The sequence below is a fragment of the Syngnathus floridae genome, chromosome 1 (genome assembly GCF_059516105.1).
Source record: "Syngnathus floridae isolate MCC-2025c chromosome 1, RoL_Sflo_1.0, whole genome shotgun sequence".
Lineage (NCBI taxonomy): Eukaryota > Metazoa > Chordata > Actinopteri > Syngnathiformes > Syngnathidae > Syngnathus > Syngnathus floridae.
The window spans coordinates 17,750,816-17,772,874 of NC_142413.1; the positions used below are offsets into that span (position 1 = coordinate 17,750,816).

The following is a 22,059-nucleotide window of genomic DNA, read 5'->3' on the forward strand; positions in this document are numbered from 1 at the left end:
AAATTAATGACTGCAGATGTCACTTTTGATGAGTGTCTTCCATTTTCGAAAGGGCTGGCGCCTGGAGCGCGCGTTCTGGTTGTAGCGCGCTGCGCGTGAACGTTCACGTCAGGAGAGCTGACGCGCAGCTTGGATGAAACTTGTCCGGACGAAACTTTAACATTCATTGCGCAATGTCTGTCACATGAACTACGACCTTTTATTTCTTTCTTTTCGGCGGGGAGGGCGGCGGGTTCAGTATTTCCATGTCCACAGCTCTGCTAATGTCTGACGACGGGGAAGAAAGCGATGGCAGAGAGAAAGAGCCTTCGGTCCGAGTCTCCCTCTCCGACATTGTGTCTTCCCCAGGGATCACCTTCCTGTCGACGGCCCCTGGACCTCTTCTCCTCAGCCTCTCCGCTTCTGGAGGACCCGGATCCCCCTTACCTGGCCTCACCGGGCTGTCTCCGCTCATCCTCGGAGAACCGAGACCCCGAGGACTCCCCTCACCTCACGCCGCCAAAGTTCCGCAAATGTAGCAGGGACTCTCCGCACCAGTACACGCACCTCGACGTGGTGTGCGAGCACTACGACGAGCCGCTGCCCCCCTGGAAAGGACGCGGCTCCGGGAACGACGGGAGCCTTCAGCACCGTGGACAGCGCGCTGACCAATGCGTCCCGGAGCCTCCAGACTGTGGCAACCATCACGCCAAAGAACATATGAACCCCGAAGTGAACTCCGACTCCCGGCATTCGTGAGTTTTTGGAATTCACTTTTGTTGTTGTTGTTGTTGTCGTTTCGGTTTGGGAATTCAATTAACCAGCTAAAGACTAAGCAGTTCAACACTTGTTGGACAAGTTATTAGGCACACAGAGAGCTTATGCTAGAATGGATGGCCCCACCATTTTCGTAATGGATCATTTATAATGTTTTTAAAGACTTGATTTGCTTGATTATCATATAATTTGATTCATCCTGCTCAATCACCAGTAGTTTCAGTGTTAAGTTCAATTTTATTTGAATACTGATTTATTCTCTTAACATTACAGTGGACCCCTGCATATTCCCTGTTCAGCGGCATTCACCAAATTGTGATTTTTCATTATCCGTGTAAAAAATCACGTTTGTTTGTTTGTTTGTTTGTTTGTTTGTTTGTTTGTTTGTTTGTTTGTTTGTTTGTTTGTTTGTTTGTTCGTGCGTTTGTGGCAAAATGCTATCTTCAGTACAAATGCTATAAGCCTCTTCCAAGTTTCGGGTTCATCATTTGTGGTATATTTATGGTTTATGCTATTAAATAAGGAATTTCTATCATTTTATAGGGTGCCGTCAATTATTACTGGCTTTTCGCTGTTTGTGGGCGGGCTTGGTTCCTATTCCCAATGAATAGGAAGGGGTCCACTATATTCTATTTACAGTAATAACTTTGCCACTTGATGCTAATGTTGGACTTTTTGCTCAAAAGTACACTGTAACGATTTTATATAAATTTACGGTAAATGTGTCGCCATATTTTACAGTGGCTTTGTCATCGTGTCTTACATAATAATTATAATTGTATACTGACTTTGTTTTTGTAAAAAAAAAACAGCAGAACACCGTTAAATCTTCATCCCCATGTGTAAATTAACAGTTAATGTTTGGTTAAGAATAAGAAACAGTTGTTTTCTGTCAAGCAGCAAATATAAGACCCACAATCCAAACTCCACTACTTGACAGAAAATACATTCAACTTCTTTATTAATCACTTTGGATTAAAATTAACCACGGAGATTGCAGCCATGCTGGTTTGGTGAATACAACCACTAGATATTTAGCAAATTTCAAATTTTTGCTCCGTTCCCCTATCCTTTCTCTAAATGGGCCAACTTGGGTATAATGAACCTCGGCTATTTTTTTCAGTTGGCACAGACAGGTGAATGAATGGTGGTGGATGCATGTTGCTAAATGATATTATGATAGGTTGAAAACCACACTATGAGTAAAATACAAGAAGCATCAAAATACAGTGTGGCTGTTGCTCAGGAGGTAGAGCAGGTCATCCAGTAACCGAAGGGTCTGCTGTTCCCACTCTGTCTGCGTCATGAATAATGTATCCACTGTGAAATGCTTTGTGTGTTACAGAAAAGCAACATTTTCATTTGAAAAATAGTAGAATTAATATATAAACTGGCAACTACTGTAATCCTTGCCATAACATCCTTGTCATAGAGAGCCCAACCTGAATATGCCGTAATTATACGTCATTTTCTGCCTCTGCAAAAATGATACAGTGTGTGTATAAACACACATATATCTTGACGTAACTCACTGGGAATCCACAAGCAGAGTTAAACAATCACAATGAAGCGCAGAGAAGCAGAACAAAAGCATACTTTTAGAGCAAGGAGGAAGCCGGCTGCATTATTGCTGTGGTGAATGACTTGAATATAATGTGTTTTATTGACGGTAGAAAGTAACAAGCGAAAATTATGTCTATTTGCGTCACGACGTTCGTGCGTCACCGTTTAAATTCGGTTATTTAAATGTGAGAGTAACTCTGTTTGTTCACTTATACAGTCAAGCACAAATTTATTCATCTCAGAGGTATGAATAATTTTGGGCTTAACTGTTGGCCTACCCCTGTTGCAGATAGACTAGATAGCGTTCCATCCACCATTATTCATACTCGTAATTTCCGAATGTTTCCGAAATCATAATTGTGTCCTAAATCTAAATATTGACTGCTTGTAAACGGAGTCACTGACAACAACAAACTTGACTGGCACCTAATGCTTTAGTGTGTACTTGTTGTTTAATTTCTCTGTATAAAGGTTGTTTCATTTAATAAACTCTTCCACAAGGAGCTTGAGATAGAGGTAAAGCAATAAAGATCCCCAGTGCACCATTGATGGTTCTATACATCAGTAATTTCATCAATAGAGTGGCGCTTCCTGAATCAAAAGTACTTAACCAACGTGCTGTACTGCGTGACCCTTTTTCAAACAACACGAGTCTACAATAGATGATCCTCTTTGCTCCTTTTATCTGTCGGTCGTTGTGTTGTACATTCTAGGTGCTTCCCTTGTCATGAACATTTACATTATGTATGTGAGGAAGTGGAGCCTGCGTGGGTTCAATTGAATTTGCGTCTTTACCTGTTTTTCCACTTCAGCCTTTCAGTCGTCAACGCATTTATCCAACACAATTTCTTGAGCGATTCCACGGCCCAAATGCTGCAACCGGGCGTCAACAGGAATTGTGTCTATTCTCTTCTATGCTTAACCAATACGCTGTGATATCGACAATAGGCTGAGTGCAGCGTATCCATGATCTGCATCCACAAGCTGAGACAAATGGGAAATGAATGGTGACTCATTAATGAGTGTTCATACTACCCAGGCGGCTCAGGGAGGACAATCAGATATTGGGAGTGGCAGGTCACACTGCTGGCTCTTTGATCGTTCCGTCTGCAGCTTTTATACAACAGTGTCCAGCTTGAAAGGCCTTGAAAAGATCTGGGGATGCTTAAAATGAGTATGCCGACCAATGAACATGCATGTTTCTCATTACGGGTGAAACGTGTTCGGCAACATGGCTTTGATCTTTAAAATGAGCCGTTTCTGTATTCAAGTGCAGCGGGGCCCTCTTTCAACCGTCTCTCTATCCTCAAAGATAGGATTTCAAACATGATTGCACCTTTATCTTTTTTTTCCTAATGTTAAATGCAAATTGGCTAATCTTTCCAGTTGCTTTAATGGCACAGAATTGACTTGATTGTCATCTAGTGTGTAGTAAAGCAAAAGGAAAAGTGTTTTTGTTTCGTTTTTTCTAAACAAAAAGGATATTGCTAAACCCATGCCATTTCATGTTAGAAATTATTTCAACGACATTGCCTAACCTTTCTTTTTGACGAATTGGAGCTGAGCCTTTGCATAACTCCAAGGATTAACTTGCAGATTGTTATTCATACCTTCCTCCGCTACACCAAAATTTTATCACTGCAACACATATGGTGGATATCAAAAGTCTGCATACCCTTGTTGAAATTTCAGTTTTTTGTCGTATTTAAAAAAAATGTGAGCAACATGTACATTATACATGTCATAGCCATTTTCAAAATTAGTGTACTCTGTACAGTTCAAATAAAAATAAAAATAAACTGAAATGATGGGGTTGCACCAGTGTGAACATCCTCGTTTTACGAATTAACTAGTCACATTTAAACTTGTCCTAAATGGGACTCGGCACACCTACCATCATTCTAAGTGTCTCTGATGAACACCACTTAAAGTTCAGATGTTCAAGTAGCCTTTTTGGACTTTTTGTTTTTACTACTTTCTAGTAGTTTCGTGGCTTTGTGTTCACACTGATTGCTACTTTTCATAATTTGTCTCCCCTTGTCTCAGGCTGAAGCATAACAGCTCCAAAGCATGATGCTGCCACAACCATGTTTCACTGCTGGTGTGGTGTTTGCACCCAACATGCCTGTTGGAATTATGCCCAAAAGCTTTAACCATAACAAAGTAATTCAAACACATGAAGGAAAATGTATTATGGTTCAAAGCTAAATATGACCAGTTTAAAACAGTCAGACATGTTAAGGTAATTCTGGGAAACCAGGAATTTTTTTTTAAAACATATGAACTTAATTTGCTGTTAATCAAAGGCACTTTATATGGTGGCAGGTATGTTCTGACTCCCATTTTAGATCAATCTCAATACGATTGGTTGATTCCGAACACAGCCGCATCCCAATTAAAAGTCAGTGTGCGCAAATTATTTCAGTTGTTCATATCTACTTGCCTTTTCAAAGTTTTCAATTGAGTTGTACAGGTTATATGTCACATGAATAGTGGCGAAAGTTTTGAAATTATTCATTTTCATCTCATTTTTGTTCAGCACAAATAGCTGGCATTTGATGTGTCGCTTTTTTTTTTTTTACATCCACGATATTTGTCCCTTATTCACTTATTCATTCAACAAAATTAGAAAAAAATATAATAAATCTTCTGTACTTGAAGGACATACTCAGGTTGACAATTTTAATGTGTTATCGTTGACTTGGTATAGCTATTTCAGTATTGTTCTTTTGTACCCAGAACCAAACCAGCAGAAAGTGGCTGATCTATAGTGTGCAAAATCAATCTAGCCTACCACTGCCCACGACATGACAGCAGGAGGGACACGCATTGGTTAAAGAATACAATAAATGTCAAACTGCTCTTCACAGTACATCGACTTGAAGGTTAAGTCTTGCTACCTAGATGCCGAGCTTTGCAATTCCAGCTTCAATCTGTGGATGAGATGCCTGTTCCAAGTGGCTCTACTGTCTTACATGCTACGGTAAAACATCACAAGGTGCTGGAGCAATCTTAGTTTTTGTTATAACTATGGCTTGGCAATATAGCTTCTAAATTACAGCATAATATTTAAAGGTAATTTGCAGTGACAATATCAGACTTACCGATGAATATATTTTGTGTAATTGCCACCTTGTAACACTGGTATTTTTATTGTACACAATATGTGCGGCATCCTTTTTCCCACTTGAAATACTACAAACAAACTGCTAGTATAGTCTAAATGTGTAAATGACAGCTTGAAATTGTGTTTTCCCTGCAAGGTTTAAATATAACATAACTGCTTAAAACTTAATGGAAAAAAAAAAAGTGGTGTACTGTCATGTCAACAAAACTAAAGCAAACCCACTCTTTCAAAAGTCATTGACCCCGTTGTCTTGTAACACACACCTGTTTGTGCTCTTGCGAACTCCACAAATCAAGAAATTCCAATATTTTCTCCTGTGTGATCCTCAGGTCATAGAGGGGGAGAAAATTTATAGCAGCCAATTTGTGCCGTCCGGATTTGTACATCACAGGCAAATGTTTTTTTTTTTTTTCTTTCTCTCAGCGATTGTGTCTCATTTGGGCGAAACGCAAACACTTCACTGTCTGCTTTTTTGTCATCTTGAGTGACTAATGAATCCTCCAGCAATGCTCATTTGAAACTTGTATTCACTTGTACACCCAAAACCACGGGCTGTTTTTATGTTTTCCTCTCGTGTCTTTGAACGTGTGTTTAAGTTATAGTTTGTTTCCTCTAAACTTAAGCAAAGTAGCTCCCAATTTAGGCACTAAATCTTCATTTGAGGATGAATATGGTGCAGAGCTGCTCACACTCTTCGACATTGTTGTTTTGTGGTTCAATGGTAGGGAACAGCGGGTGCATGCCAGAATGAGAACATATGGAATACGTCATCATGCCCCTACAGTGTCGTTTTGCAATAGTTCAAACTTTTATCACCCCCCAAAATACAGCAGTAATATAGTAGAAGGTACACCATGGCACACGTCTTGTTTAACCACAACTAAAATGTCAAATCATACTGTAAAATAATTCCAAGGTGCAGTTATATCTTAGGAGCAGAGAATTAATTGTTTATAGATGTCTATATACAGACGGTGATGTTTTCAAGTGTAACTAAATGAAGATAAAAACAGGTTGAGTAGTCTTCCTTGAGGAGTATCATAGGTCTGAGATGTCAAACAAACAAACAAACAAACAAACAAACAAACAAACAAACAAACAAACAAACAAAACTTTCACTTCAGTCTTAGTCTCATGCATTTTAAAAGGATGAATAATAATGCCATGGAACAATAGTGCTGAGGATGTTCTTCACAATATATCACCAGGGTGCTCCAAAGTGCTAATCCCACAACAATGAGCAGGCACAATTTATGTAAACACATTATTTTAATCTCTTTTGTGGCACACGCACACAAACTGTGGAAAACGTCTGAGTGACCATTTTTATAATTCATAATCTGATTTGAATCACAAACTGTCAAATAGATGGAGAAAGAGAAATGGAAAGTATGGAAACTAACAATAAGGGATGGCTAGGTGAGAACAACGTGGCACCTTTCTATCACAATACATTTTTTATTACTTTTCCTGTGTGCAGTAGCTGCGGTCACATTCTTGTGACGATTTCTGAGTCGGACCATATAACAATTTGAAAGATGAAAGTGCTTCATCCCTAGCCTCATGTTCTTTAGAAGCCTCCTGTCTTTTTGACTTTTGTCACACTTCAGGTCAAAGTCACAGCATACAAAGACCTTTTGGGATTGAGTTCCCCTCACTATAGTGACTTTATCGTGTGTTCAAAGGGATCAATCTTAATGGCAACCCTGAAAATAAACTGAAATGAACCTCTTCTACACAAGTGGAAAATAGTTTTGTATGAGTCTCTTAAAAACATCCAGTGCTGCATGTTGACAATAGTATTGCGACGGTGTCTCCTATCCATCGTGGTTGCGTTTTCGAGGATTTGGAGTGAATGAAAGCATCACTTCATTTGAGTGCAAAGTATAAAGGCGTGCCAGCGATACTGCAAGTCTCTGGCAACCAGTTTATAGTGTCGTCCACTTTTTGCCCAAAAGTCAGTTGGGATTGGCTTCAGCTCACCCGTGACCCTGAACAGGTAAAGCGCTACAGAAAGTGGGTGGATGGATGTCAGAAACCATTCAGGTGATGGCTTCATCTCTCACGAATAGTCTGTGACCTGAAATCACCTTTTGATGAACTATGACCCTGGTTGTGCCGCAACGGTCCCAGCATTGTGAATGCTTTCTTGGGGTGCCAAGAAAAAGGTCCAAAAATTTGATGATTAAGTTTGACCAATCCCTGCCAACAAAGTACATCAATTTAGGAGCCTGTAATTACTTTATACTCTTTAAAAGCAGCAAGTGCAGTGCATTTAATGATACTGCCTTTTGCGTCCTTGCTTTATTGCCTCACTATGAATTACCTTAATTGTTCCTCACCATTTCATCACAGGCTGGAAACTATGCATCGTCGGCACACCACGCTGAGGGAGAAGGGGCGTCGCCAGGCAGTCCGCGGCCCAGCCTACATGTTCAATGAGCGTGGTTCAGCTCTCACTGCAGAAGAGGAGCGTTTTTTAGATGCTGCCGAGTACGGGAATATTCCGGTAGTGCGTAAGATGCTGGAAGACTCCAAAACCCTCAACTTTAATTGTGTGGACTACATGGGTCAGAATGCGTTGCAACTGGCTGTAGGAAATGAGCATCTCGAGGTAACTGAGCTGCTCCTGAAGAAGGACGGCCTGGCTCGGATCGGAGACGGCCTCCTTCTGGCTATTTCCAAGGGTTACGTTCGCATCGTCGAAGCCATCCTCGGCCACCCTGCCTTTGGCGGGGGTCTCCGCCTGGCTTTGAGTCCTCTGGAGCAGGAGATGCGTGATGACGACTTCTACGCTTACGATGAGGATGGAACACGTTTCTCACATGACGTCACACCCATCATCCTGGCTGCTCACTGCCAAGAGTATGAGATAGTTCACATTCTCTTGACCAAAGGGGCTCGCATAGAGAGGCCTCACGACTACTTCTGCAAGTGCTTAGAGTGTGTGGAGAAACAGAAAAAAGACTCGTTCAGTCATTCACGCTCAAGGATGAATGCATACAAGGCCCTGGCCAGTGCAGCTTACCTGTCACTCAGCAGCGAAGACCCAGTGTTGACTGCCCTGGAGCTCAGCAATGAACTCGCCAGACTGGCCAACATTGAGACAGAGTTCAAGGTAAATTGCAGCCGCTTCATTGAAGTCATTCTCTGTGTATCAAAATAATACAGATGCTAGATACGTAGCTGGTAACCTAAGCGAATATTCTAGTTGCCATTAGCCCAGACAATTTCCATCATTGATTACTCACTCTCTGTTTGGTTTGTACAATGTACTTGTGTCATTGAAACAACAGCAGCATAAGCACGGTGTTGTGATGATGGAGGAAACAGAACACGGCCGGCCATCAATTAGCCTCATCACGTAACCTTTGGCTTTATTCATAACAATGCCTATGGTACCAGCAAGACCATTAAATGGAACAACAAGGGCAGCAATGCAAAGTGACTTTTCATTGCCAGATTCCTATGTCCAATAATACACAGAATGTTCTGAATAGTCTGGAAACTTGCCAACATCAGAACGAAATAATTGTTTTCATACATCTTGTTAAAAAGGGTATGGTCCCCTACCTCTATGTGACCCCCCCCCCCCCCCCCCCCCCCCACACACACACACACACACACACCCTCAATAGTGCTGGTGAAAAATTGTGACTACCCCCCCACCTCCATTATTGAAGTTGACCATCCCTGCTCTAAAGTCTGGCAAATTTCAGTTCTGTTCCGACTCTCTGCACAGTGCACAGTGCACAATTCAAAAGGCATAAAGGAATTCCCATCTGAGTGAAAACTATCATAGCAATAAGGAGGAGGCCGACTCCATGTATTTTTTCCGTTTTCACCACCAGTGGATGTCATATCCAAGACTGTCAATACGTTTGTCCACATTTTGTTTATCCAGTTGATTACACTCAACTATTTGCAGTCTAAATCGGGGTCACCAACTATATTTGTCGGAGGTCTAGAATGGTACTGGACAGTCACATTTGGGGCTGGACGCTCAAATAATATCACAAAAAAAGAAAAGAGGCATAACATTATGTTTGGTGTTTATTGCTTATATATGTTTTCATTACAAAACATAAGGCATTTTCAGCCTTTGTGAGTCAGACTTTTCTTTGATTCTCATAATTATGGAATCCAGTCCGGCCCGGAGGCCACCAGTTGACGATCACTGTTCTAAATCATCACATCAGATAGCAACGATCTGATAGCAATTTCAATTTTGCTGATGAATTGTTTCATCCCTTATCTGCCCATGTGTTGTTTCTCTTTTAATTTGTCCATCACCTCATTCATCCAACTCTTCCGTCTGTCTACCCAGTCTTGTTTGTCATCCAGCCTCTCCACTCACTGTGCTCCCCGTCTCCAGACAAGTTAATGAGAAGGGTGCACCTGAGGGAACACAGTTATGTTGGCACTCATCTGTCTCATTACCATTTCATTATCACCAGTCTGTCTTCTATTGCTGGTTCTTTTTTTTATCATCTCACTATTGTAAAATATTTGAACATGTGGAATCAATGTGGGATAAGAGCTCCATTGTTGAAGGATAGGCAGGTGCCGAGGGCTCCGGGGGGGAGGGCAGTGAAATTTTGAAGTTGAGGAGCTGAACAGCACCGCGCACAAAGGTTGCTCTCCACCTCAGAGTTCTGAAACATGAGCAGCACAGCAATATCGGAAGGGAAACCAATCGAATAATGAGAACACGCCGTGTGCGGTGTCCTGCAGGCTGTCCTCCCTCAGTGGGGGTGTTGCTCTGACTGATATAACAAACAAACAACCTTTACCAAGGGTGGAAAAAAATCACAATATTCTGACACTTCATTTCATCACTCACAGACAGTGTCCTTTTCTAACTTTTGACACTGCTGTTATTAATCACATGGTTCAAACTCTCAGTGTCGACATGTTGATGAAAGGCATAGTTATGATGTTAGATGTGACATTTGCACACACAAGAGGGAGGGTTTAATCCTGTGTGTGCAACAAAGACAACCGCAAACAACACACAAGTACACAACCTGTCACAGCACAGGGATGAAGAACAGTTTATGAAAATGTGTATCGGGGCTTCCCCTGGCAGCAGAATATTTATCTCCCAACAACACGCTTTTCAAGACAGCGCATCAATTTCTCATAAGGGCCCACAGACACATGCAGTCTCTTAACCTCTCAATCATTCAAAGAGCCGGTATGAAGGACAAATGAAGGTGAGGTTAGTACACACCTCAAAGACTCTGTAAATGTTGAAAGATAATGTTGAAAAGTGTATCACAATATCGCTATTTCATATCAGTCAACATCAATAATTATTGAGGTTTTAGTTTTGGTCTTCTTTAGTGTAACAGTGTGGAACAAAATGTTTAACCTCTTGTTGAATGCCCCGTACATTTAAGAGTTCAACCAAAATATACAGACAAGAAAATCTGGAAATGGAGTGTAAATGTGTTTCCTGGCCACTTAGTTCAATATGGCTATGATGACAAGAAGGGAAGTTGAATATGAATGTAATGTAAAGCTGAAAAAGTGCTGTTTTGCAAAAGAAACCATAACCGGAAGCACTACCTGACCCAATTGGAGCTTGCCCAGTATTTAGAAACAGATTTTGTTCCACTTGAGGGGTTTCTCGAATGCAGAAAACTAAATGTGAGAAGAGCGGTATTAGCATTTTGAGAAAAAGAACAGAAATCCTTTTTTCAGCCATCTTCACACATATTGCATTACTTTATATGTGAGTCACTCGACCGTGACCGATTACCCTCTACTTCACACAACTGGATCCATTTTCATTCTCACAACATCATCCCAATGCCTTTATCTCACCCCCCATCTCCCCCATCCCACTGCACAAACCACATACTCTGAATGCTGACTGAAATTTCATATCTGCGTGTAATACCCTAATGTGGGTCTTACAATGCAAGCGCCATTGATATTCTTATACAGAACATGTTTTACATATTCCTTTTCCCAATGTAACCAATCATGATTGTTATAGTGTTAAGAATTCCTGCTGTCTGTCTCTTTTAGTCTTCAAAAGCGCAAGCGTGCCGAGACATTATTTTAAACTAGTTTGTGACACAGCTTTTTGCTCTTGCATACGTTCCAGGCCATTATACAAGCCTTATGCTGTGTACGTATAGTCATCTTGCATATCGGCTGGTGTTGTATTTTTCACGTGTTATAATTGACATGAAAAAATAATGATGTGTTCTGTATTCAAAGGTTACAAATCGTTCCCATAAGCATGTCACCAGCAAACAACACATAAGCAGCAACATTTATTATTCCCTGTTTTGTCTACATAGCAATTTAGAATTGGTATACCTATTTTTATTCATACATTGCCTATCGGTCGTGTCAGACTGGCCATGGTATCTGAAAATTGGCTAAAATAAATGTCACAAATTACCTGCTATTGTGAATATTAAACTTTTCTTTTAGTGTACAGCTCATCTCTTTTTATGACTTACCAAAATACGTAGTTTTAACCACTTTTACAATGTTTTTGATTTGTTTGGGTTCGTATTTATAGTGTATTGACTTGTTTATGTATACCATAAAAAGGAGACTTCCTCCACTGGCAATCAATATTGTGAAATCATTCAGCAGGTCATTTCCTTTTAAAATGTCAAGTCGTATTTCATAAGCAAGAGTGAATGCAACTTCTGAGGAACAAGTGTTTATCAGTACATTTCTGTTGTCTGACCCTTTTCTTTACCTTACTATCTTCCGCCCATGATTCAGAATGACTACCGTAAGCTGTCCATGCAGTGTAAAGACTTTGTGGTGGGAGTGTTGGACCTGTGTCGGAACACCGAAGAGGTGGAAGCCATCGTGAACGGTGATGTTGACCTGTGCCCGCCGAGCCCCTACAACCGACCCTGCCTCAGCCGTGTCAAACTGGCCATCAAGTATGAAGTGAAGAAGGTAAACTGATAGAATCCCATTCCACCACTATAAAGACTTTAAGACTTTTATATGTACTTTTTTTCAAGGTCGGTACACCTGTATCTAGCACACCCTCCTACCACTTTATGACTAAATCTCATAAGATTTACGAATGCAAGTGTTATTAAAAATGATGCCTTCACCAAGATAATAATGGACAGTTGGAGAGATATGACTTCAATTAGACACTGAGGGATCCTCATTATTATTTCAGCCCGTCATAAATAATGGGACCAAAATATTGGAAAGGCTTTTCTATAACCCCTTTTACATGGCGTGTCAAATCAAGTGCTGTTTTGCCCCCAGATGTCTGCACTATATATGTATATGTTCATATACAATTTCAGGTATGCCCAAATAACTCAAAACAAAAGTTCTCATAGTCTAGTAGCCTTTTGCGGTCCTTTTTTCCATATTGCATGTATTTGTGCATTCACCTGAATGTCCAATTGTAATTCAAAGGGTGCTGAGAGCTAGAAGTTACAGTACTTTGGAGGCAATTATTTTGGTGACAACCACATGAGGTCACATGATTGACATGACCTTTTAGAATGCTGCCACATCCATTCCGGACCACCTGATGGTGACCGCACGCTAGGAAGCTCCTTGAAGACTTTACCTTTCGTTGCATTTTCACAAATCATTTATCATGTACAAAGTCCCAGGAGTTTCTATTGCAGATGCAACATGGACTCTGTGCTGGACTAAATGTCAAAGCAATCACCAATTGCCATTTTCTCTACCACATCTCTTCTCAGTTTCAAATGCGCAACTTAACTGTTTGACCCTCTATCTTCTCTCCTCGGCCAAATCTCTTGTTTATATGTGCATGTTTGTGTCACATGCAAGTATTGCTCGGACTGTTTATGCTGGCCTTAATTCTCACCAAGCAAGCATGACCAATACTCAGGGAGATAATTGCACAGGAGACAAACAGGGAGGGAGGGGGCTTTTTGCCATGGAAACCAGGTGCCGCATGACTGTGTGTGATGCATGTTGCTGGATTCAGGGATGGGAATTGTTTTGGTTGAATGCGTAGTAATCAATGCACTGAATGGTCAGTGGATTATGTGTCAGTCTTTTGGATCTAAATTAGTGCAGATTCACACTCCATGAAAATGACAAATGAAACTAATAGATGAAGGTCTGAAAGTTTGATTGAGTGTTTGATTAATTTTGTGGCATTTGATCAATATACTGTAACCCTCATATAATAATATTTTTGTTTCACTGCTGATGACTAAATTTAATTTGTTTTTACAGCTTGGTGTGCCTTTCTGTGAATGTGCAATACAGGCAAGGTTTTAGATCACATTAGAGCATTTATAATAAGCCATACAGGTTTTGCAGTATTGGGTGATGAAGTTTTACCAAGGTAATACTAATATTTTAAAATGGTTAATAACTTTATAACCACTCACAATTTAAATGATGAACGTTAATGGGAAAGTTTGCGTCTTTTTTTTACATGCCACACAACTGACATCAATAAAGCAATTTTAATTACACGTCAGCATATGTAAACTTGTACCTCAATGTCAAATCATTTGTGATGTGCAATACTGAGCACTGCTTCGCCAGTTTACTGTCTCCTGCTAACTTCTATCTCTTATCGCAATAGCAAATCCTGTTAGCTGTGGTGTGAAGCAAAAGAGAGATCCTTGAAGGCAATGTCTCTTTTGATATTTTAATACAAAGGAAAGGGCTAGCGAAAGAATACAAAAACAAGAAAGTGTAAGGATCCAATGCAGTTGCTGTCAAAGATCCAGCATGCTCGCTTGAAAACGCAGGTTAGCGTTTGTCAATTGTTTGCGTAGGAATCGATGCAAAAAAAACACGGTAATTTTTGTGAATATGTGATTAAGGTCACTCTCCACAATCATAAATGTTAAAATATGACAACATGAGTGACGGCTTTTGTGTAAAAAATCAAAAGAATTTAAGTTTTTGCAGTGCAGCGCCCTGCAGTTTGCCTGAGGACTCCAGTAGTAATCATTTCAATTACTGTATGAAAGACTGCCATTACAATCATTTTGTTTTTCCTTTATGCTCTCTTTCTCCGATTTTCGTCCAACTTATTTTGTTATACTCTGTACTTTATTTATTGCCCTCATTCCTGTGTCACCCTCTCTCGCCAGTTTGTCGCCCATCCGAACTGCCAACAACAGCTACTGACCATTTGGTATGAAAACCTTCCTGGTCTCAGGCAGCAGTCGATTGGCGTTAAATGCTGGACCGTGCTGGGGGTCACCGTTGGCCTGCCATTCTTGGCTGTTGCCTACTGGATCATGCCATGTAGCAAGGTATGTTGGTTTTTTTTTGTTACATTCAACTTTATCACATTGGAAATACTACAGTCAAAGTGGAGAACAACAGAGCTTGAGGGGTGGTTTATTATTGTTTAGTCTATTCCTCTGGTCTCGTCTCGTATTCCTTGCTCTTTTGGTCTGCATTAGGTTGATTGGAATCTAAAGTGGCATGCTGAAATATGACATATACTCCTGAGATAAGTGATGCAAAACTCCAGATCCCCCTTGATTAATAGTCATTTAATCCTCTACATTATCATTGAGCTTTGAGCGCTGTCCCTGCATGTGTGTTTCTGTGCACAGTGGGCTTCCATAAAGCCTTGCAAAGACCTCTTAAGTGCTTCGATTAATTAAATTGATTAAACAACGTTAAAAAAGTGTACATAGTATGCTCACAGAGGAGTAATGCTGAGAGAGCCTTTAATTTTGGATGTAAATGCACAGCCATTATGCATTTGTGAAGGTAATTGTGTCCAAAGTCTTTTCAGAAAAATGCAAAGAAAGCGCAAGTCTGAGCTGTAAATATTTAGCAGAAGAAAAAAAAAAAAAAGGAATCCAAATCTTGTGTATTACTCACATGATAAATATTTGGACCATTTTCACTTGTTCTTACTCTTTCCTCATTTTTTGACTTGCCCCTATAGATGTCTTAATTGCTGTCCTTTTTTGGAACTTGTTTGTACTTTATACCCTCGTCTCCTGGGAGATTCAAACCCATGGCACCGCAAGGGAAAATCTATGCATCAATACCCACATGGTACAAACCATCCATTTTTACTTGACGGTTTGGCTAGGTATCAATGAAAGCATTAATTACAGCCTTTATATACTTCCATCCGTTTTCTATACTCCTTTTCCCCACGGGGGTCACGGGCATGCTGGAGCCTATCCCAGCAGTCATCGGGCAGTAGGCGGGGGACACCTTGAACTGGTTGCCAGCCAATCGCAGGGCACACAAAGACGAACAACCATCTGCACTTGCAATCAGACCTAAGGGCAATTTGGGGTGCTCAAGCGGCCTACCAAGCATGTTTTTGGGATGTGGGAGGAAACCAGAGTGCCCGGAAAAAACCCACGCGGACATGGGGAGAACATGCAAACTCCACTCAGGGAGGGCCGGAGGTGGAATCAAATCCACACCCTCCTAACTGTGAGACGGACATGCTGTCAGTGCCCCACCGAGCCGCCCCCTTTATGTACTTGTGTCGAAAAAATGTTAGGGAACATTAGAAGGCTGTCACAACCCTGGACTACGTCTTTGTATCGTATCAATTAAAACTAATAGTATCCTTTTTTGTACACATTTGAAGAAAAATGACAGCATCTGTTACTGTAGCTAGTATTGCCTTACTATTGTCCCACTCAGCTGCGAAAAAAGTTGACCGGGCTTGGATGTGTTGCAGAATGAGAGTGTGTGCACATTTCAAAATATCTGTACAACCCTGGTGAGACACACAAGGAGCACCATTTATGTGCTTGAAATGTGCTCACTGAAAACAGATTTTTTTCTGTTGGAAGACCGATTAGCTTTTGTCACACAGTTGTCAGACCAATCTGGAACAAGCATCTCATTTCAAGTAGGGAGGTGAATCCAATCAACCTTATCATCGTAACAACTGAAGGAGCATGTCCTAGTGACATGGGAATGTTTTCACAAAATCGAGCTTCACCTTTCTAGTGTGCCTGTGTGCAAGCATGGTATTGGAACCTTATGTGCTGCAGTACCTGCGGATAGTAGTGGTCTCCTGTGGAAAGATAATATTAAACACAGCAGGTTTGAAGAGAGGTGCTGAAACTGTTAGCATGTGAGGCATTTTTCTTTTCAAGTGATGCACTGTGGCATTTTTATATCTTATTATTTCTAGCTACACAAATGTCATTTATGTCCTAAATAGTAGATACAATTTGAAATTCAATTGTTTCAATCAACAATTGAATGTGCCCCTATGATAACGTGAAACTAGGAATCAGGGATGATTCCAGTTGAGAGTCACTCCTAATCATTCATCTTTGCCTAATCTTTGTGGCAGCTGATAAAATACACTTGTGACAGGATTGTTCTCATGGGATGATAAGGAGTACTTCAAGATTGGGTAGCCAAGCGAAATACTGAGTCACATCAAATACAGTTCTGGGTTGTTTCATTACCAAACATAATTTTCTTTGAGTAATCTAGCCAAATGTGTGGTCATGCTTGGTTTATTTTTTATATTGGATCAGATTAAATATTCTAATCATGGCCCTTCAAACAAAATAATCGGACAATTAACCAATCTTTGCCGATTGTTTGACCTTTATATACTCCAACCATGTTCAATAGTTGGACACAAGTATCACTGGTTTCATTCATAGTACACATACACAGTAATCTTGCATCCTTAAATACATATCATGAAATTTGTTGATAAGGTTAACCTGTCATTTAAAACAAAGCAAATGTGAATTTTTACGAGCAACGCTTAGGTGAGCAGTGCAAGTCGTGAATAGAATGGACCTGAATGTCATTATTTTACACACAATCTAAAGAAAAAGTGAACTTTATTTGGGGTCAGTCCAAAGTACTTTCAGTGGTGACAGGCGTGTAAGCAAATGAATGGATAATTCCCCATCCCCGGCATATCACAAAATCTGGGTATTTAAACAGACGAGTGTTGACCTTTTATACCCACTATACGAGTTAACATGGAGCCTCTTCAATATTTTATATATCAGCACTTTCATCCATTGAAATTCTTAGTCCAAGGAGAGTTCTTGTTTGTATCTTCTCACCACATTTGTAGTGCTGCTTGCCGGTATATTGGCCCAATTTATCATGTTAAGGATGCCCGTCAGGTTGGTGGCAACACTATTTTTTTCTTCCTATATACTTACAGCAGCTAAAGTTTCACTGGTATCTTTTGTGCTTTTGCAAGGTGCATTGGCTTGCATTACAATTATTTTATTGCGGAAGGTACGCTTCTCATTTTTATACAATGGCAGGAATTGATCAGATGGAGATCATTTTAATACCATAAGGCACCATTTAAGGGTTGAGCTGTGTTGTGTTTCAGAGGAGGAGTGTACAGTACAATGACCATTATAGAATTTTCCTAAAGTTTGATCCTTTCTCCTTCCAGTTAGGTCAAACCTTAAGGAGCCCATTTATGAAATTTGTGGCTCATGCAGTCTCCTTCACCATCTTCCTGGGTCTACTGGTGGTCAACGCCTCCGACCGCTTTGAGGGCGTCAAGAACCTCCCCAATGAGACCATTACGGACCACCCACGGCAGGTGTTCAGAGTCAAGACCACACAATTTTCCTGGACAGAGATGTTGATCATGAAGTGGGTGTTGGGTGAGTTGTGACTGCTTTAAGAAGTTTCAATTACGGCACGTTTATTTACCCGATTTATCTTGAAATCGTGAAAAAGCAAGACAAGAGCCTTCATTGAGGCTGTTGAGGTATGTACCTCTACATTTTGAAAGATTGATTCAACATAGATGTTATTTTCTTACCTATTGTATTTTCATTATGTAAATTATGTCTGCATTTTAGCAAAACTTCAATTGTAACATTCTTCACACCATAAAGACATCTAGGTTGTCACAATGTCAAAAACTGCAGACAATAATAAGCCCACAAACAGATCGACCCCTATTAAATCATGTTATCAGGTAATGAAAAAAAAAATTCTTTAAATTGATATCAGTGCTGTATGATAATCCACGCAGGAGAAAAAAAATGCTTTAAATTGGTATCAGTGCTGTATGATAATCCAAGCCGGAGAAACGGGCCATTCTTTTTACAGTCTAATTGAATCCATGTTATAAAACTTCTGCACCGTGACGATAAGCCAGCAAAGCAATATTGATATGAAGTAGAATTACAATGAACGCACCAGTCGGGTTTTCTTCCCCAAAGCCCAAATGGAAAATGTCAGAAGTAGAGTCCCATCTTAAAGCGGGATGAAAATACATCCTCAGCAGAGCAAACGTGACAGCAACACAATGCAGGATAATGAGAACAGATAAAAGCCTGTGAAGATGAAATGGTAATGACCAACGTGAGGAAACATGAAGATGGAGAGATAAATAAATTTAATCTCAGAACTCAGCTGTTTTGCAACCTGCTGATGTTTGTTATACTGTACTTGTATCACATCACGATGATCCATTTTGGCCTTGTGTGTGAGTGCAATAAATGGGAAGAAGAAAATCTTTATGATTCCAGAAGTTTGTTTTCATGGTTGCAGATATTACACTGATGGTCGCAATGCAAATGAGCAATTTGCTCATCGCTTTGGCTTCAAAGGAGTCAGGGTTGATTTTTAATGAGACCATTCGTGACTCCCATGTTGGGCATCTGGAGAATTATAAATAATGAACTTAAATTTTAACATCTGTGTATTATTAAGGTGTGTGCTTTTTCTAAATATTTACGTATATCTAACAGAAAGAACCTTCTGTGTTTGTCACTTGCATCAGGTATGATTTGGTCCGAGTGCAAAGAGATCTGGAGCGATGGACCCCGGGAGTACATCATGCACCTGTGGAACCTTCTAGACTTTGGCATGCTTTCCATCTTTGTGGCATCCTTCACGGCACGATTCATGGCGTTCCTGAAGGCGTCCAAAGCCCAGCAGTACGTGGACCTGCATGTGCCAGATGAAGACCTCAGCAATGCCTCGCTGCCTGATGAGGTGGCCTACTTTACATTTGGTGAGATGTTTGCCATTATTGCTTTTCAAAGGAAAACGACTTCAAGTATTATTTTCAACAAGAGATTTCAAACAGTTCAGAAACTTGCCATGGATAGCATCAATTGTGCGTCGGATTGGGGAAGCGTGACGCCCATGAAGCTTCTCAAACTTTATGTTATACAAACCCAAATATTTCTTCAAAGAACGCTAATAAACATTCAATTTACATTACTCATGAAAAACACAAGTAAATAATTTGCATTTGCGAATCGCTGGGTGCCCAACTGCAAATATTTAAGTATTGCCCGTAGTTTTGAATTGCAATATCACTAATCATCAAACTTGTCATAGTTGTGCTTACACTGGGTCTTACACTGCCCTATACTATAACATGACTAGGCCTATTATTCATTATTATTTTTTACGGACTCAGTTTTTAGCTTTGTGGCGAAAGACTGTGAATACTAATGTACATACGATTTCGTAGTGTTTTTTTTTTTTTTTGAAAATTAGTAAAACTATTATGGGGTTTTGTTTGTAGGGACATTTTATTTTTTCCCTTTTGAAATGAGGCAATAACATCAAAATGTGGGGAACGTGAAGCGCTGCAAGTGACTGATTCAACAGAATATTAATGTGCAACAGGACAGTTTATCCTGGTTACAAGGCACATTTTGAAATATATTTAAGTCACTGTTGTGCTGCAAAAGTTGCTTAATTGAAACGACCCATGAATTAATTACAAAAAAATCTAACTTATACAAAAAGATTTAATAAAGCGCAAATTTCAAATTCAAAATATCAACGTCATCTATTTGAACTTGAAATAAAGACGTGTGTGTGTGTCTGTGTGTGTGTGTGTGTGTGTGTGTGTGTGTGTGTGTGTGTGTGTGTGTGTGTGTGTGTGTGTGTGTGTGTTTGTGTGTGCGTGCGTGCGTGCGTGTGTGCGCGTGTGTGCGTGTGTGCGTGTGTTAGTGCGTGTGTGTGTGAGTGAGTGTGTGAGTGTGCTCTGTTTGCATCCCATGGACATAGCGACAGTATTTTTAGAGAAACACACAGTAAGATTTGATGTTAAACGAAACATCCGAGATTATTAAGTAACATATTTCATTGCACTGTAGTGAAATGTGCTGCTATTGCACTGTTTGCATCTTGGAAAATAATCTTCATCAGTGCTGTCATCTAGTGGCGTGACTCTGTCACGACACATTAACGCTGCACCATATGATTTATTCCCTTCCTCATTGTCAGTGATCATCACCTTTAACTGCCCTCCATATGTGTTTTCAGGACCACCGTAACTATTCCCACAAGTACTCTTTCCATCTTCCTCCCTAGCGTGTGCCTGCTGTTGTTTTTCTTAGCTTTATTTACATTTTATCCAAAGCCCATTACTCTTTCCTACTTGCGGGGTCTGTTCTTAATTCTCCCCGAACTGTCTATCTCTTTATTCCCTCTCTTTGTTCCCCACAGATCTCACATCCATCGCTTGTCAGTTCTACCCATCACCCAGGGTCATCTCAGTAATACTGGTCTTTTCATCTTTATCCTGTTTCTTGTTTCACTTGAAAACAGATGACTCAAAATGTTTATTTTGTACATGCAAATATTATAATTGATGCTATTAGGACACTTAATTAGGAACACCTACACGATTGATGAAGTTGTAATAATCTGTTCTCTGTCATAAATGTTTTGTTTTGTTTTGTTTTAAACAAACCCTTTGTAGTTGATGTAGGATTGTCTAATGACTGCACCATCGCAAAACAGTTACAGCTTCAGTAGATGATCACTTCATTCCATTTTTTCTCCCCTCCTCCTCCAGCCAGGAACAAGTGGCGCCCGTCAGACCCCCAGATCATCTCTGAGGGTCTGTACGCCATCGCGGTTGTGCTGAGCTTCTCGCGCATCGCCTACATCCTTCCAGCTAACGAGAGCTTCGGCCCACTGCAGATCTCGCTGGGACGTACGGTCAAAGACATCTTCAAGTTCATGGTCATCTTCATCATGGTGTTTGTGGCCTTCATGATTGGCATGTTCAATCTGTACTCTTACTACCTGGGAGCCAAATATAATCCAGCCTTTACCACGTGAGTTACACCTTTAATTTTTGTGTATTTCTTGATGATGCACTATTTTGTCTGTTATGGTCATTCTGGTCACAAAAAACACTCCCATCTTGATAATTCTTTTCCATTGAAATGACGTGAATAGCCATTAATCTGTTCCGGCATTCTCAAATACATCAGCATTGTTTTAAGTGTTTTTCTTAAAAGGAAATATACCTTGCTTTAATATTGTACTCTAATAAACCATACAGTAAATAACGTAGTTTAAAAGAAAGTAAAAAAAATTGAGCTACCTATCTGCAACTTGAGATTGCGAGGGACTGATCAATTTAGAGCTTTACAGCTTTACAGTGCAAGTGATGTACCGTTAATATTCAATGCAGTGGATTGTACTCATTCTGCAGTATGAAGAATAATTACAGAGCATAAGGCAGAACGAGATGGCTAAACAGCTTGATCGTTGGTTCGAGTATTAGCTTTGCGAGCTTTTAAAATTAACAGGCCTCTAGCACTGGTATTACATATCTCGCCAAAAATATGAAGATTAGTTGAATGTTATGACAAGTCTTGTTCTTACAACACTTCCTCGGCTCCAAATAT

General features: G+C 40.2%; 1 protein-coding gene across 1 annotated transcript in view; it reads left to right on the forward strand.

The window, feature by feature from the left end:
* The first annotated feature begins 311 nt into the window (after positions 1-311).
* trpc7b (transient receptor potential cation channel, subfamily C, member 7b) overlaps positions 312-22,059 on the forward strand; it is a 41,930-nt gene continuing 20,182 nt past the window's right edge. The window contains exons 1-7 of the mRNA XM_088391692.1: positions 312-734; positions 7,802-8,564; positions 12,200-12,382; positions 14,542-14,706; positions 17,829-18,045; positions 19,176-19,409; positions 21,216-21,480. Of these exons, the coding sequence (XP_088247818.1) occupies positions 700-734; positions 7,802-8,564; positions 12,200-12,382; positions 14,542-14,706; positions 17,829-18,045; positions 19,176-19,409; positions 21,216-21,480 (1,862 nt within the window). The 5' untranslated portion in view covers positions 312-699. The remainder of the gene's footprint in view (positions 735-7,801; positions 8,565-12,199; positions 12,383-14,541; positions 14,707-17,828; positions 18,046-19,175; positions 19,410-21,215; positions 21,481-22,059) is intronic.